Genomic DNA, 17,721 nt, shown 5'->3' with positions numbered 1-17,721 from the left:
CAACAAAGCCCAGTACCCCAATGGGTTAGCAATCCAGGGGGGTGGTTGGCACCCTCTGTGCACTACACCACCACTCACTTTGGGCCATCCCAGTGCCCCCCAGGTGGAGTTATGGGGCTGCTGAAACCTCCATTATTCCCTATGAGGAAAATCCTTAAAGACACGTAAACCTCAAAAAATCCTAAGAAATCAGGCCTTTGCCCTATTTGGAATCTGGGTGCACCACACTTGGGGCACTGCCACCCAACCCACTGTTTTGACCCTGAACCCCCACATAAACAAGTTGAAAGAGTGAAGAGAATGATGAGCAACAATGACACTTAATTTTTTGGCACAGTTATTTGAGAATTTTGCAGCGGGTATGAGCCTGTCCCTGTGGCACTAGCACAGCAGCACAACCCATTTGTGGATTCAAGCAATCTTTCAATAAAAACCCTCCCTCCCCATGGAACAGTGACCACAGGTCACTTGAGATAGCAAGATAGACCAATGAACTGCCTTGGTACTATGGAACAGCTTCAAATGTTCATTTAACTGAAGTGGAGTGAGCTGTAGCCCAAACAAATCAGCCTACTGTTCAGAATTTTTGAGATTTATCATCACTGCATTTAAGAAAGTGCAAAACCATGGATCATGGTTACAAGAAAGAGAGAAGCAACTAAGATTCCTGGGGATGTCAATAGATTGACAGGGGTATTCACCACCACCCTCCTTTTGTCTCCTGTAGTCCCATGTGGATGACCTGTCCCTGCAATGGCAAAAGTTGTGAACCACTGGCTTAGACATCAAGTCCCACCGAATTACATTGTGGCCTAAATTACATTAGACTGCTCAATTTGGGCAACAAAACTTAGACACCACTATAACTCATAAAAATCAGAAGAAAAACAAAATAGCTCTTCAAAATACCCCTGTACAAGTCAAGAGATTCTTTCTAAACCTTTGGAAAGAAAAACCTGTGTAATTTCAGAAATTACTAACTTTCCTAAGCAGCTTCTCGAAAAGCTTCTCCACTCAATTTATTGTGTGGCTTTTAGCAAGAGCTTTGGAATTGCATTGAGCTCCCAAAGATATTTGGTATTTCTGTCTCAAAATGCTGTCTTCCAAATCCCTTTGCAAGGTCAGTTTGCATTTCAATCACACTGAATACAACACATACTTAACTAAACCATCCAGGCTCAACAGCTTTTTGCATATCTTATCTTCTGCAAATCACTCAGTGCCTCAGCTGGAGTGGAGAGAGTCAGAGAAGTCAATTTCAAATGTAATGCTTTTCCAAAGAACAAAGCATTCTGTCTGGAACACAGTCATTTTGATTTGGAAACAAAAATCTCTTTTTTTTTATTCTTGATTTTGTTTTGGTTACAAAACCTCCAAAATTGCCATTTGCCAAAAACGTTTTGTACCCGAATCGAAATGCACAAGCTTATCTGCCATTTACATGTGACTCCTCTATGGCAAAAGGAAAAAAGGAGTATCAAAAGAGTGGAGGATTGTGTATTATTTTGCTATTTTGAAAGAATATGCAATTTGCCTTCCTTTCACATATTCTTATAACTTTGATGTTTTATTCTTAGGGCCAGGACTGCGATGTTCCAATTCATGCCTGCATTAGCAACCCTTGTAAACATGAGGGGACTTGTCACTTAAAAGAAGGCGGAAAAGATGGATTTTGGTAAGTTTTTTAAATCTGTAAACACAGAAGGGAAGCCCTACTGTGTTTGAAAGGCTTGTTGAACTAGCAAAAAACACAAAAGTCTTTATGCTATTAAACTTTGATCCCACAAAGTAATGAGAAGAGGAGATGTATGTTGATAAGCATAAACACACAGTGTTGGCTCCTCTAAAGCTTCTGTAGTATTCAGGAAACTTGAAGTAACATCAATGAGCTTCGGAGGCTCTGAAAGTTTTTCTTTTTTAAATACATTGTTATTAGTCAAAGCATAACAGGGCAAGACAATGTGCTGTTGACTCTCATATGCTAATTAATAGCTAGCTAAGTCCCTGCTGAAAAGTCTCACAATTCAGCTGTTGTTCTGTGCATTATATCAACAGACAGCCTGTAAATGATCAGATGTAAATCCCAGTGAAACAGAAAATTAATGATTCATTGCCAAATCAGCACGCCAGTGGATAAACATGCTGTGAGCATTTTTAATCTAGAGTTATTTAATCACACAGTACAATTACCCCAGATGTACTTCATGAATTATGAAATACAGTTCTTTAATAAATGGATTTAATAATTTCAAATAAGAATTCTAATCCATTCCTCTAGCTTGTTAGAAATATTCTTGATTCCTGCTATTCATTAAGAAATTATCCTTATTTTTTAAATATCTACATTTTGTCCAAAGGTTGAACTACTTTCTATTTGAAATTAATCTGTTACATTTTAATATCATGGTAAATAAATGCTTCAGTCACAGTTTCAGCACACTAAAATGTTTAAGACATGCTGAAGAACAAGCACATTGTTTCAGAGAGGCACAACCTTAATATGTTTGCTGAATATCAGTTTCTGATATGGTTCACCAATAATACAGTTTTTCACTAGCACCCACTCAGATCTAAGAATTAAGAAATAAATAAAAGCAGAATTTCTGCCCCAAAGAAGCAGAAACATTTAAGTAGTTAGGTTTCAGCCTTTACGCATACATACCTGTCTCTGTGTATATGTATGTGTATGTGTGTGTTTCTGTCTTCATACATTTATTCTAGAACAGACTACAACAATTAAAATTAATTCATGATTAAAGGATTTGCAGAGCCAATCCTGTATTATAAACTGGTGCTAGTTATGTAAAAATGTAAACAAAGCCTCCTTATTTATCTTACAACATTCAGTAAGTAATCTGTTTTCTAGATAAATCTTGGTGGCATTTCTTGAACATTCCTGACATGTTTGACAGTCCTAAATAAGACATTGGCATGAAAGGGTACATAAATGCTGCTGAGAGATAAATGGGCAATATTTATTTTATTTTAATTATTTATATAATCAATGAAATTATCCAGGCAAGTTACAACACAATGAAAATATAAATAACAAAAAAGCTAAATGCATTCAGCATACAAATTTTAAAAGAGCAAGATAAAAGTGGAGAATATTAAAACTCATCAGATATTAGAAGTCTGGGAAAATAAAAAGGTCTTCACTTTCCACTGAAAAAGACATTACTGTAATTTAGCCACATGACTACTACCAGTCTCTGGTTACTTGGCTTGATATTGGGTGAGGCAATAATCATCTGATCAAACTGTGTATACTCAGTTTTTCCCATCCATGCTTTGGTTTATTTCTTACATTGCAGATCTTTGTTGTTAGGTAATAAAGTGGTCCCAGTTGTGAAGCCATCACACACACCTCATCTCTTATTTGGAGCCTGGGTCCAAAATAGGAAGTGGAGAGTAGGAACAAATGGAAAGAGAGAAGTATAAATTAAGGTTACCTAAGGATCTGTCTTGCAACTCATCCTTCTTACCTTGTTCATACATTATCTGAAGTTGGGGGTGAGCAGTGAATGGCCGAGTTTGCAGGTGATTATTCATCTGCAAATTATTAGACCAAATTATTCAGGATGGTAAAAACTGAACTGCTGGTATGTGATCAGGAAAAAGATTTTGGGATTGTGATTGATAGCTCAACGAAAACATAAATTCAGTATGCAGCAGCTGTAAAAAACTTAAATTCCATGCTTGAGATTATTAGGAAAGGGATTGGAAAGGAAACCGCCAGTCTTGCAATCTTCTTAAACAAATCTTTGGTGCCACCACACTTGGAATACTGTGTACAGTTCCGGTCACTCCATCTCAGAAAAGACATTGTAGAACCAGAAATGTTGCAGGCTAACTGGAAAAGTGGAGAGAGACCTAGGGTCAGTTCAGATGTCACACAGAACCTTGGCTTATTTCATGTAACCTAGGTATCATTTGTCATCTGAATCAGTGGCATGGAACTAACCATGGTTTGTTTATGCTTGTATAACTAAGATCTGAATCCTAGGTTTGGAGTTGGCTTGTGTACCTAGGTTTAGCATAGCCATAGTTCTGTGTTATGTCCAAATGTATGACAATGGTTTGTTTCTGTGACTCTTCCCTCGAAGGACTGCCGCTCACAGAGATTCTAGCCCAGAACAGCCATAAAACACAGCTGCTCTAGGCTACAAGTGTTTCTCACTGATGCCAAGTTGAAATCTCACCTCATATGCCTAGCAACTTCTTGTGCCATTATCCTTTTTTTTCCTAGAAACCAAATCACTGACAGGATTCACCTTCCCTTTTAAATCCAGATGTTTTCAGCAAAGACAGTGGAAGACCATTCTGCGTTCCTGCTACTCTCATTTCTGCTGTAGCTGGAGTCCAGCAGCTCACTGTCATAGCAATGGGTTGAACATTACAGACTGTGCTGAAATCCATTACCCAAACACAATTTCTCCATTTTATCTTGTATTCTATTATTTTCAAACAAGAGGGGAGCTGAAAACCTCCTTTTGCTAGTTGGCCCAGTGAGTTGCCTTGATGCTCCCCATGTGAAAACAAGACATATGTGATGCACATGTAGGAGGGAATGCTCATGAGATCTTTCATACAGCCCTACAGCATCACTGATGACAAAATCCAAGGAACATGCAAAACGAACTTTCAAGAATAAATGTTCTTCATGTTCACAGGCCACCATGATGTCCCATTGTCCAAACTCTGTTTCCTCTTCTACATACATAGCTCACGTCAAGGTAGTTCTTCCCTAAATTATGCCCCCCTTCTGCTGGTAATGCTGTATCCACAGGAAATTTTCCTTAGTTTCCCCTTCCACCCCACAACTCCCCCTTTTCTGTGTATCCTGTTGGTCTACTCCGCTTTGCTCAGATATGCAAATAGTGTCAGTCTGCCTTTCTGTTGGAGCTAGGACTCTGGCAGCATCAGCTTTCAGCTGCAGTGTCTCATAGTGACCACTGGCGGGGGTTAGAGTCGTGGATAAAAGTGCTGGACTCCTCCCCTCTTTGTTCTTCCAGTGTTAGTCTCCATTTTGTCTCTCCAGAGATGACTGTCTGTTTTGGTCTCTCTCTTCAGCCATGAGTTATAGCTGAAATAAGTTGCAGGCTCTTTCACATTTGTTTGTAACCTTTTTTCTTTTAAAAAAATCCTTGTAGTTCTTCAGTACTAAAGAATTGTCTTATGACCTCTTGCTTTGCTGCTTTCTCACCAAACTGGTTTTGCTTTGTGATTTGGGGACTGAACTGCCGTTCTTCCCCTGCAAAGGGTTATGGGCCCAGAAGGCAGTGAATAAAAGAGAAAAGCCTAGAGAGTTAAATAGAAAGCAAAGCAAAGAGAAAAGCTTTGAAAATGGAGACAGCACACCAGGTGATTGAAAAGTTGCAAGGTCCTGAGTACAAGATCTGGTCTTTCAAGATGGAAATGCTCCTCAGGAGTCATGGACTTGGTAGTGTTCTGCACACCCAGCATCCTGCAGATGCAGGAACGGAGCAGAAAGAATGGGACAGAGCAGGTGAAAAGGCATCAGGAATGATTTGCTTGGCAGTGAGTGACCCAATCTTAGTGCGTCTAAGAGACAAAGAAAATGCAAAGGATATGTGAGAAACTCTGAAGGGGTTATATAAAAAGAAGTCTGTGGTTTCCAAAGTGCATCTAGTACGAAAACTGAGCAATAAAAGACTTAGAGAAGGAGAAAGTCTGTCCGAGCACAAAAATGAAATGTTAGAACTATCTAGGCAACTGCAAGCTCAAGAACTGCCAGATGCAGTTTTGATAGGATTGCTGTTGAATAGTTCACCACATTATTTTGATAGTGTGACTAGTGCCTTGGAAGTCAAGGAGGATGCAGACTTACAATTTGTAATAAACCATCTAGAGGACTTTGATTTGCACAGAAGGGGTGATAGGCAATCAAAGGAAAGGAAAAGAAATGCATTTAGAACCTTGCAAAAAATAAGAAATGCTTTGTTTTTGGAAGCCCCAAACACTTGCAAAATAAGTGTCCCACAAATAAAGAGTTTGAAGACAAAAGGCAAAACAAAGTTGCAAAGAGAGTGAGTCATCTGGGAACACAAGAGTAAAGAACTTACAAGCAATCAAGGACTAAAATAATAAGCAAAGGATATACCTTGCAAGAACAGATAAAGTTTTGGAAGCTAAGTCTGAGAAATGGAGCAGCGGCATTTGCATTGACTCAGGTGCTACAAGCAACCTGATTAGAGAAAAGGAGAGATTTATAAACCTTGATAAAAGTTGTAATATCCCTATATATTTGGCAGATTGAAAACTGATCTATGCAGAAAGGAAAGGATCTGCACAGTTGCTCTGCAAACCAGAGAAAGAAGAAACCATTGGATGAACAATTGAAGAAGCTTTGTATGTGCCTGCTCTAGAAACAAGTCTGATGTCTGTAAAATATGCTATAGAAAGGGGCTACGAAGTAAAATGTAAAGGAATTTAAATTTTCCTTTCTTTAATGAAATTAATTTCATTACTCATAAACAGGAATTGCTTATGAAAACGGTTTTACAAGAGAATGGATCATTTGAAGTAGAGTGTGTGACTGAAAAGGCCAAAACTGTGAAGGAATGTACACACAAAGGATGTGGAACAGAAGGTTAGGCCATAGAGATGCCAAAATGATATGTCAGGCTGAAAGGTTGGATTTGGTAAAGGGTCTAAAAGTAGGCCCCTGCAGCACTGAATCAAAGTGTGCATGCTGTATAAGAGCAAAGGGAACACAGCCTGCTTTTCTTCCATGTAAAAAAAGAGAAACACAGCATCCTTTGTATCTGATTCATAGTGATGTTTGTGGACCTATGCAAGTTAATACATCAGGAGAGAATAAATATGTTCTTACTTTCATTGATGACTATTATAGATACACATATACATACCTGTTAAGTGAAAAGGGACAGGTACTAGAGAGGCTAAAAGAATATGTTGCAAGAGTGAGCAACAAGTTTGGGAGAAAACCACAGATCCTGCACACTGACTGTGGTGGTGAGTACACTGGGAATGATGTCATAAGATTCCTAAAGAAGCAGGGTATTGAACACCCAAATACTGTTCCTTATACTCTGGAGCAAAATGGAGAGGCAGAAAGAGATAACTATTCTCTTATGGAAATGAGGAGATGCATGCTTGTAGATGCTGGTTTGGCTACTAAATTTTGGGGAGAGACAGTGATGACTGCTACTTACCTGCAAAACAGATTGCCAAAAAAGGCCACAGGAACAACACTACATGATTTATGACATGGCAACAAGCCCACTTTGAGTCATATAAGAGTGTTTGAATATAAAGCATACACCTATATACCAAAAGCCAAAAGGACCAAACTCAACCATAGATCTGAGGAAGGAATACTTGTTGGCTATTCCATAGGATGTAAAGGATATAGGATTTTAGATCTTGCCACAGAAACAATTAAAATATGCAGTGTAGCATACTTCAGTGAAAATGAAAAACCAACCACTAGTGAACTGCCAAACTTTCAGCCCAATTTTCAGTTGGAGAAATATGACCAAAAGGAAGGATCCACTGTAAGTTTTACACCTGGTAGTGATTTAGCAGAAGAGGATGCTGATGATGAACAAAGGGTGTGGCATTCAACATGACAAAATAAAGGAGTTCTGCCTAAGAAACCTTCCTACACTGCAAAGAAAGCTTTCAAGAACCAAGCACGTGGAATGAAACTGTTAACTTACCTGCAACTGAAGCACAAAACTGGAAGGAAGCTGCAAAAGAAGAAATGGAATCATTGCACAAAAATCACACATGGACACTCACAGAGCTACCTGAGGGAAGAAAGACTGTGGGGTGCAAGTGGATTTTTAAAATTAAGCAAAATGCAGAAGGAGATGTCCAGCGTTACAAAGCAAGACTTGTGGCAAAAAGATACTTGCAAATATATGGGGAAGATTATGATGAGACATTTGTTCCCATTGTAAAATACACCTCAGTAAGGACACGCCTAAGCATTGCAGCAGCAAAGAAAATCTAAGTGGATCACATAGACATGAAAAATGCATTTTTTCATGGAGACATCAAAGAAGATATTTATATGGATCAGCCTCAAGTATTTGTGGAACCTGGTAAAGAAAAACTTGTATGGAAGCTGTAGGAAAGTATTATGGACTAAAGCAGGCTACAAGAGCCTGGAATGTCAAACCACTAGCTACTCAATGAGGAATTTACTAGGGATGTATATGAATAACTTTGTCTGCCATACACGTGCTCTCACTACTTCCAGCCACTTCCGGCCGATGGGGGAAATGGGGCGGCAGAGAGGAATGCTGCTGCCCTGAGGGTCTTAAAGATAACAGAGCACTGGTGGGGGAAATGTGGTGGGAGGGGTGAGTACACCCTCCCCCACCCTTAAAGAACTACCCCCGCCGGTGCTGAAACACCGACACACACCCCCGGCGCCAAAACATTTCGGGCACATGCCTCGAATTTACCCAAGGAAAGGCTGACCCTTTCCTGTACTCGAGGCAAAGACAACAGATGGACCTATATACTTACTTCCGTTGATGATTTGAGAATTTGTTATGAAAACAGAGAGGACAGCCTTGAAATAATAAAGCATCTGAATAGTGAGATAGAAATAAAAGAACTTGAGATTATTTCACACTATCTTGGGATACACATAGAGAGAGAAGAGGATGGAAGCTATTGCTTAACAAAAACAGAAAATAAATGATTTACTCGAGTATTTGGGACTTACAGAGGCCAAAAAAACAAGTACACCTATGGAAACAGGTTACTTAAAACAGAAGGAAGAAAGTGAGCTTCTACCAAGTGAACTTCTGCCAGTGAGTACAGGACAGCAATTGGAAAACCTTTATATGTAGCCATGATAACAAGACTATATATAGCTACATCTGTGGGAATCTTGAGTAGGAAAGTAAGCACATCCAGCAAAGATGACTGGACTGCGGTAAAGAGACTAGGCAGGTACCTAAAAGGGACAATCCACCTAAAATTAAAGTTGCCTGCTAGCAGTGGACCCAAATTAGTAAGTTATATGGATGCAAACTGGGCTGAGGATCAAACAGACCTCATAAGTCAACCAGTGGTTATGTATTCTTTTATGATGGTGGAGCATTCAGTTGGTGTAGCTGCAAGCAATCAATAGTTGGTTTCTCATCTACTGAGGCAGAATATGTATCTGCCATCCAAGCATCTCAAGAGGTGCATGGCTGCGCAAGCTAATGTCAGATTTCAACATAGAGATGAACTGAACCTTAGAAAGCACCTTCTTTTGTATAATCCCCATCACACGTTGAGGTCATCTGGAGAGGTCCATCTCCAGTTACCACCAATACGTCCGGTGGTGACTCCAAGCTGGGCCTTAGCTGTGGCTGCTCCTGGCCTGTGGAATGCTCTCCCAGCAGATATTTGTAATTTAGGCTGATTGCTGGCTTTTAAGAGAGCCCTAAAAACTTACTTATTTGGCATGGCCTTCCAAGGTTTTTAAATGGTTCTGAATTATTTTGAATTGTTTTTATATTGTTTTAAGCAGTGTGTTTTAAATGGTGATTTTTTAAAAATTTGTTGTGTACTGTCCAGAGCGTTTGGATGGGGCAGTCTAGAAATGAAATGAAATGAAATGAATAAATAAATAAATAAAACCCACTGAGATGTTTGAGGATAACCAAAGCTGCATCCAGACCTCACAAATGTAGAGAATTAAATGTAGAACAAAACACATTGAAACAAAATATCATTATGTGCGGGATGCACCAGAAAAAGGGACTTGTAAAATTGAAGTATTGTCCAAGTGAACAAATGGTAGCAGATGTGCTAAGTTGTTGCCCAGGGATCAATTCAAAACTTTGAGAGAAAAGTTGGGACTTATAGACTGAAGCACAAGCCTATGAGAACGAGTGTCAGAGCTAGGACTCCGGCAGCATCAGCTCTCAGCTGTAATGTCTCATAGTGACCACTGGGGGATTTTAGGATCATGGATAAAAGTGCTTGACTCCTCTACTCTTTGTTCTTCCTGTGTTAGTCTCCATTTTGTTGCTCTAGAGATGGTTGTTAGGGATGTGCAAATGGGTTCAATGTTGAACTGGTTCGGTTTGACAGTTTGGGGTATAACCGAACCACCCCCTGTGGACCCTGGACTTATTTCCCCTCCTCCCAGCCGTTCATGAGTCAATTTTAAAAAAAACCCAAAAAACCATTTATATAAAAAATAATTGTTAATACAAAAAATAACCCAGGGGGGTTCGATGGGGGGCAAAACCGAACTGGCCAGGTCCTGTTTGGGTCCACTTCCGACTTGAACCAAACTGGGCCAGCCGGTTTTATGCACATCCCTAATTGCTGTTTGTTTTTATCTCTCTCTTCAGCCGTGAGCTACAGCTGAAATAAGCTTCAGGCTCTTTCACATTTGTTTGTAACCTTTTTTTTCTTTAAATAAATCCTTGTAGTTCTTCAATACTAAAGAACTGTCTCAAGACCTTTTGCTTTGCTGTTTTCTCACCAAACTGGTTTTGCTCTGCTATTTGGGGACTGAACTACCATTCTTCCCCTACACTTTCTTCTGTATTCTAACACTCCCCTTTGCCTAACACTTCCTGCCACTTAAACACAGATAATTAATGCTGCCCTTCCATTATTTCACTCCCTCTTTCTTAGCTTCCTCAGTAATCATTTGCATTGCTTTCTGATAATCTAAGTAATCTTTCTGATAATGATAATAATAATCTTTCTGATTATGATAATCAAATAATTATCACAATATTATAATTATCAAATAATGATAATCTTTCTGATAAGAAGTGGTCATGATCGAGCAGAGCCAGTTTTGGGCATACCATCTGTCACACAAGTACAAGTGAATAGGGAATGGTTAACTGTGTTGGTTTGAAACTACAGCTGAGAGATGGGAGGCTAGCACTTAAAGCAAAACCTTTGCCTTCTGAGAAGAGCCAAGAGCGTCCAGAGACTCCAGAAGTGGGCAGAGGAGCCAAGGGAGCTCATTCCAGGCAAGCAACACTTTCCTATGGCTGGGTAAGTTAGGAGTGGGTCGTCTTCCCTGCTCAGCACTTACCCAGCGGGACCTGGAAGGCGCCCCACACCATGGTTAAGAGAAGCAAGCCAGGATTAGTAATCATTTGCAGCAATGATTTGCAGTAATACTTAGTTAAGTTTTACTGAGGTTCCATGTGACATCTGAACTGACCCTAATTTTCTCCCAAAGCCCGATATTCTCCACTCCTGTTTAAAGGGAAATGTCTGGATGTTATTATTACAAATCTATATTTATTGAACAAAAAAACAGGCAAAGCACACAGTCTTTTGAAACACCTTTATGTAATATTCTGCTTAACCGTGTATATTTTGGCAGATCCCCTTGTTTGAAAAATATGAATATTTTCCTCATTTTTACAGGTGTGCCTGTGCAGATGGATTTGAAGGTGAAAACTGTGAAGTTAACATTGATGATTGTGAAGATAATGATTGTGAAAATAATTCAACCTGTGTAGATGGCATCAACAACTATACTTGCTTGTGTCCACCTGAATACACAGGTAGGAAAAACAAAAACAATATTCTGGCAACTCTTAAACATATGTCAGAATGTTAATACTTTATATCCTATGACTCCTTTCTGTTCTGGTTTTGTTAGCAGTGTGCCTTTACAATACCATTTGGAATTCTATTTGTTTAGCTGCACTCATTTACTTTTTTCAGAATATTGCTTGATAGGAAAATGCATATCTTGCAAAAGAAGAACACTGAACTGGAAAGACCCTCATCTTTCACTAATCCTTGATCTAACACATTGCATTGGCAGTTGAAATGGTTAAAGATTTGCTTCCAGAAGTGGTCATGATCCAGCAGAGCCAATTTTGGGCATACCATCTGTCACACAAGTACACCCCCCACAGTTACTTTAGTTTCCACATGCACAGCACTACATTACAGTCCTCTTTTTCAAACTAACACAGATTTTAAAATGATTTTGCAGCTTGGAGGTGGAAACAGGATGCTATAGCACAAACTGAAATAATCTGCTGAGTTTTAGCCAATGTGTCTAGGTTTAAGATATTGGGTGTATTTCTAAGGGAATATGTATGTTTTTAAAAAAATCATTCTCCTCACACACATCTTAGTATAACTTCTTCCATCCACCCAACAAGCGCTCAGTTCAGCATGAATTAAACCATTCTTCTTGAATTAATAAAGGCTGTTATTTTAATCCTGTTATACTAATTTACCACAGCAGTGTGGTTCTTGTGGGGAAAGGAAATCTTCTGAAAATAAATTATTGTCAAGAAAGCAAGATCATATCTTGAGCTCATTTTGTTGATTAGAATTTCAAAATAAGGAATATAAAAATTACTGGAGTGGATAGATGGTTGATATGGAGTTGTACTAGATTATGTGTATGGTATTGGTATATAAATGTAATAAATAGATAATAATAATAAATTTTGGAGACTATAACAAGAGAAAGAAAACATTCATTTCACTATATATACCATGCATAGCAATAACTGAAATGGCAAAAGCATAGATAACTAGGTCCATATCTGAGAGAAAATTCCATATTTTTCTTAATGACTATTGGAGATCATTTCCCCCATACGTGGCACAAATCCTCTGGTCCTCTATTTGAGTGACAAATTAACCACATCCATATGGGTCACAGCAGCTAGAAAGGACTCTGAATGTAAGAAATCCTCATGCAAGGAATAAGTTAGACTAGCTTGACCGGTGCAGAGTATTTGCATGCTAGTTGCTCTGCTCGCCCCCCACCACAGCCCCCTCACCCCGGAGACCTCCACATCCTCCAGCGTGGCAGCATCAACCCTACTTTCCTTCCCTGCACTGCCTCCTCCTCAGGCCTCCCATCTCTGCCACCCTCCTACTCCTTGTCTCAGGTGGTGGCTACCCCGTCAGGCTGCTCTGGTTCCCTAGCCACCCCGAGCTTTCCCTCCCTGCACTACCTCCACTTCGGACCTCCTTCCTCCGCTGCCCTCCTGCTCCTCCTTGTTCTCCTCCTTGGCTGCCCCATCGGGCTACTCCAGTTACCCGGCCACCCCCCAAACCACCTGCTTCAGCCATTACTATCATTCTGTCCCAGCTCTCACCATGCATGAGCTTAGAGCTGTGTGGGTGGGGCTTGCCATGTACGACCTAACCCTTTTATATATAGATAGATAGATAGTACTAGTAACATTTTAGTTGCCCAGTGATGATTCAGCAGTTACTAAAAGAAAATTAACTTATTTAAATCCAGAATTGATTCTTATTTCAGGGCTGGGCTGTCAACTCTCCTACCTTTGCTAGTACCAAATGTACATTTTAAATCAATATTATTGAGCTAGACTACTGTGGATTGAAACAATGCTTAGGCTTCCACATCTAGGCTGTACCTATAAAAAGCTAAATACATAGATTTCAGTGTGTTACGGTACATAGATTTCAGTATGTTGTATAGGAGCATCACACTGATGTTCTGGTGCAAAGGAAAGGTAAATTGATGTTCTCACACTGGAAAAAAATGTTTCCATAGCTTGCTTAGGACATCACTTAAATGTTTTGCAAGGAGATTTTTTAATGAAAAGCTATGTTTAGCATGGTTAAGTACAAGAAAAGAGAGGGGGAACCCCACAAACTATTTTTTTTAAAGAGTTGTTTCCCAAACAGCTATATTAAGACCACTAATAAATAGTGATAATAATTGAAACTGAAAATATTTTATGTAGGGGCTTTCATGGTTTTCTGATTCTCTCTTTGCATCCCCCTCCCCCCTTACTTTCCCTCCTTTAAAAAAATCTAGTTAATTGAATATGTTATCTGGTAAATATCAGATGTTGGATATACTCTTCTGTCATAGCTGACCACTCCGTTTGACAGACTTACTTTTGGTAATCTGCTGACAATATTGGTAAAAGAAAATGAAATTACACACAGATTTCATTTCAAATAAAGATATTTACTCCAAACTGACATCCAGCAAACAATTTCATGTATCATTGTTTCTTTATATTAATTTATCATATCTTAGGATCAAATGAGAGACTTCATGAAAAGGGAGGGGAGTACGAGAGTGGCAGCTGTGTGGGCAAAATGCGACAGGAGATAAAGGGCAGAGATTGGGAGGAGCAAGGAGAAAGTTTAGGAGGAACTGAAGAGTGAAAGTAAGCCAAACACAAAGAGTATCCCAGGGACTCAAGGGCAGTGCAACAGCTATGCCACAGAAGGTGTGCTCACAGCGAGTGAATCAGCTTCTCAGTTCTGATCCTACAATCCAAAGTTCTGACTTTGGGCTCAGCAGACCAGTGACTTCAGCAAAAAGAAGGAAAAAGAGGTGAACACAGAAGCCGGCATTCATCTGGATGAATCTCTCTGGAGCAGTAGCACATAGTTTGTGCCACTTGTCTCCCACTACAGAAGCAGACTTTGCTGCTTCTCAAGGAACCATGCCCTAAACACAGAGAGATCAACATAGCTGAAGGAGACAGAACCTTTTATAGGCTTTCTGTCCAGTGTAATGTCTCAAAGGAGGGAAATCTCAGGCTCAGAAGACCAGGTCTTGAAAGGGACGTGGATGTGTGTCATTCAGCGGATAGTAAGATCAAAAGACTCTTTTGTCCATTACCTGCATATAAGCTTCAGATTCCTGGCCTCAATAGCATTCCTGGGGGTCTGAATAGGTTAAAGCTCACTGTGACCTCGCATGCTCCTATCACATTAACATTTCTTTTATCGTTCAGGAACTAACCACCCTGAGCCATTTTGGAAGGGCGGTATACAAATCAAATCAAATCAAATAAATAAATAAAATGATAAAGGTAGTAGTAATAATAAAGGTAGTGCCCCAGTGAGTCACTATCTTGGCCCCCAGTGAGTCACTACCTTGTCCCCAGTGAGGCACTACCTTGGTGTGGTCGTGGGGCTTGCGTACTCTGATGAAGGTGAGAGCTATGCCAGAGGTCCAACCATACTGGACAGGTCTCACCAGAGGAGCCAGACGAAGAGTGCCTCTCCCATCAACAATATGGTGAGACGTAACTTTAATAAATCTATACCGGATCGGTCGTCACCCGGGTCAGCAAGGACCGCGCCAGGTGCTGGAGTCCCTGGACATCTGGTGGCAAGTGGGCTACAGGACTCAGGATCTTCAGCTGAGCAACCAGGGCTGGAGACTGCAAGGTTACTTGAAGAAATGTCGCTTAACCGAAAAAAATATACGAAAAATGCCAACAAGGAAATAATGATCTGTTATTACAAGTCTAGTCCAACTAGAAGAGGTTATTTTAAAAGAATGTACTAAATTTGGAAAGAGAAGCATCCAGATACAGAAATAACAGAACAAAGGATAGCAGACCAGAGAAGATTCATAATAAGAGATAAAGTATTCACAGAAGTTGAGCTGGAAGAACTGCAAAGAGCAACAGAGGCTCAAGATATGGAAGAAGAATTACCACCAACTGAAGCAGTTGCTCAGGCACAGGTGGAGGAGGTGTTGGAAATAGAGGATGCCACTGTTGCTAAACTGTTTCAAAATCAAAACCAGGCAACCTCCCCTTTGCCTTCACCTCACGAACCCAAATGCCGTTTAACAACAAAGCAACAAGAACTAAAGCAAAAAATAACTGAGCATATGAACCAAACAACCACCAGGGTTCAACTTCCAGCTCTAAAAACAGTTGTCAAAAAACAACTCACTCCAGCATTAAAAGATATAAATGCTGCACTTGCAGAAATAACAACCAATAATTTGCAAGAAACAAACCAACTAATGTACAGTGCAGCAACAATAACAACACAAGAGCTCAGATATAAGATCAGTGGACCTGTCAAAAAAGAAAGTAGTACATCACCTAAATGGAAGATTAGATTAGAAAATAAAATCTCCAGGCTTAGATCAGATGCTAGTAAATTGAAAGATATGAAAGACAAGAAGCTGAAGAAAGAAAACACCAAACAGTATCTGATCCAAAAATACCACCTAGATTCAAGGAGAATTAGAGAAGTCCTGGAAATAATAAAGCAGCAAATAACAGCAGTGTCAAAGAAGATTAGCAGATATGAAGCCAGAATTACACAACACAGGCAGAATCTCCAATTCCAGTCGAATCAGAGACGTTTCTACTAGGGATGTGCATCGAACCACAGAGGCGTGGTCTGGCACTGGGGGGAGTGTGTCTTTAAGATGTATGTGGCGCGCACGCACCAGCAGTGGCAACGAGCGTGTGCACACCGCAAAGGGCGCATGCATGGCTCCAGCTTTTTCGGCTTGCTAACTTTAAAGACAATGACGGGGGCAGGGGCGGAAGGGAGGAACTCTGCCGCCCCAAGAACGTTTTAAGAAAGTCCAGTGCCGGAGGGGGAAGAGCGGCGGGGAGTGGGGGTAAGTGACACCCTCCCCCCCCTCCGCCGAACTGCTGGACTGGCCGAATTCCGGACTGGTCCGGAGGCCTTTTATATGGCCCTGGACCGGTCCGTGCACACTCCTAGTTTCTACCAAAGCATAGAAGGAGAAACTGCAAGAAACATAGAAACACTAAATAAAGAAGAAACAGTGCAATTCGGGGGGAATTATGGGACAATCAAATAGATTATAATAAAAAAGCAGGCTGGATGAAAGAGGTCAAAAAATGTAACCAACAAATGCAAGATCTAATAATAACATCAGAATTAATAGCAATAGCAATAGCACTTACATTTAAATACCGCTCTATAGCCGAAGCTCTCTAAGCGGTTTACAATGATTTAGCATATTGCCCCCTACATTCTGGGTACTCATTTTACCGACCTCGGAAGGATGGAAGGCTGAGTCAACCTTGTCCTGGTCAGGATCGAACTTGTAACCTTCTGGTTACAGGGCGGCAGTTTTACCACTGTGCCACCAGGGGCTCTTTCACCAAGTGAAAGAGCAAAGAAAATTAAAAATTGGACTGCACCAGGTGACGATGAACTGCATGGCTTTTGGCGTAAACACCTAACAAGCCTTCATAAACAACTATCAAAATACTTCAATCACATTTTGCAAGGAGGAGATATTGAACAATGGCTAACAACTGGGAAAACTCAGCTCATCATGAAAGATCCAGCAAAAGGTGCAGTTCCAAGTAATTATAGACAGATAACCTGCCTGCCAACCATGTTCAAATTATTAACTGGAATAATAGCAGATGAAGTCATGCAACACTTATTAACTAACAAACAGCTTCCAGTTGAACACAAAGGAAATTTGCCGAACACCAGAGGCACAAAAGACCAGCTGCTGATTGACAAAATGATTTTAGAAAATTGCAAGAGAAGAAAAACCAATCTAAGTGTTGCATGGATTGACTACAAGAAAGTCTTTGATTCATTGCCTCACACATGGATACTAAAATGTTTAGAAACAACTGGTGTCAGAAAAAACATTCATATATTTATTTTTAAAAAAGCAATGAGCATGTGGAGTACACAGTTAACAATCAGTGGAGAGACACTTGGACAGGTTAGCATTAGAAGAGGCATTTTCCAAGGGGACTCACTATCCCCTCTGTTGTTTGTAATCGCCATGTCCCCACTTTCACAAATACTAAAGAAAACAGGCCTCAGATACCAAACATCTAAAACATCAAGTCAAATAAACTATCTGCTCTACATGGATGATCTGAAGTTGTATGGAAAGTCCCAGTCAGAAATTGAATCACTGCTGAACACTGTCCGTATATTCAGTAGCGATACAGCAATGGAGTTTGG

At 40.1% G+C, this 17,721-nt stretch overlaps 1 protein-coding gene across 8 annotated transcripts in view; it reads left to right on the top strand.

Annotated features, from left to right (window-relative positions):
- The window catches only part of SLIT2 (slit guidance ligand 2), a 426,589-nt gene that overhangs the window by 372,651 nt on the left and 36,217 nt on the right, over nt 1-17,721 (top strand). For all 8 annotated transcript variants that reach the window (XM_053253821.1, XM_053253820.1, XM_053253817.1 and 5 more), the window contains 2 exons: nt 1,578-1,675; nt 11,401-11,540. In XM_053253821.1, the coding sequence (XP_053109796.1) occupies nt 1,578-1,675; nt 11,401-11,540 (238 nt within the window). The remainder of the gene's footprint in view (nt 1-1,577; nt 1,676-11,400; nt 11,541-17,721) is intronic.

The sequence above is a fragment of the Hemicordylus capensis genome, chromosome 5 (genome assembly GCF_027244095.1).
Source record: "Hemicordylus capensis ecotype Gifberg chromosome 5, rHemCap1.1.pri, whole genome shotgun sequence".
Classification (NCBI taxonomy): domain Eukaryota; kingdom Metazoa; phylum Chordata; class Lepidosauria; order Squamata; family Cordylidae; genus Hemicordylus; species Hemicordylus capensis.
The sequence above is the reverse complement of the archived record's forward strand: the minus strand, read 5'-3'. Positions and strand labels throughout refer to the sequence as shown.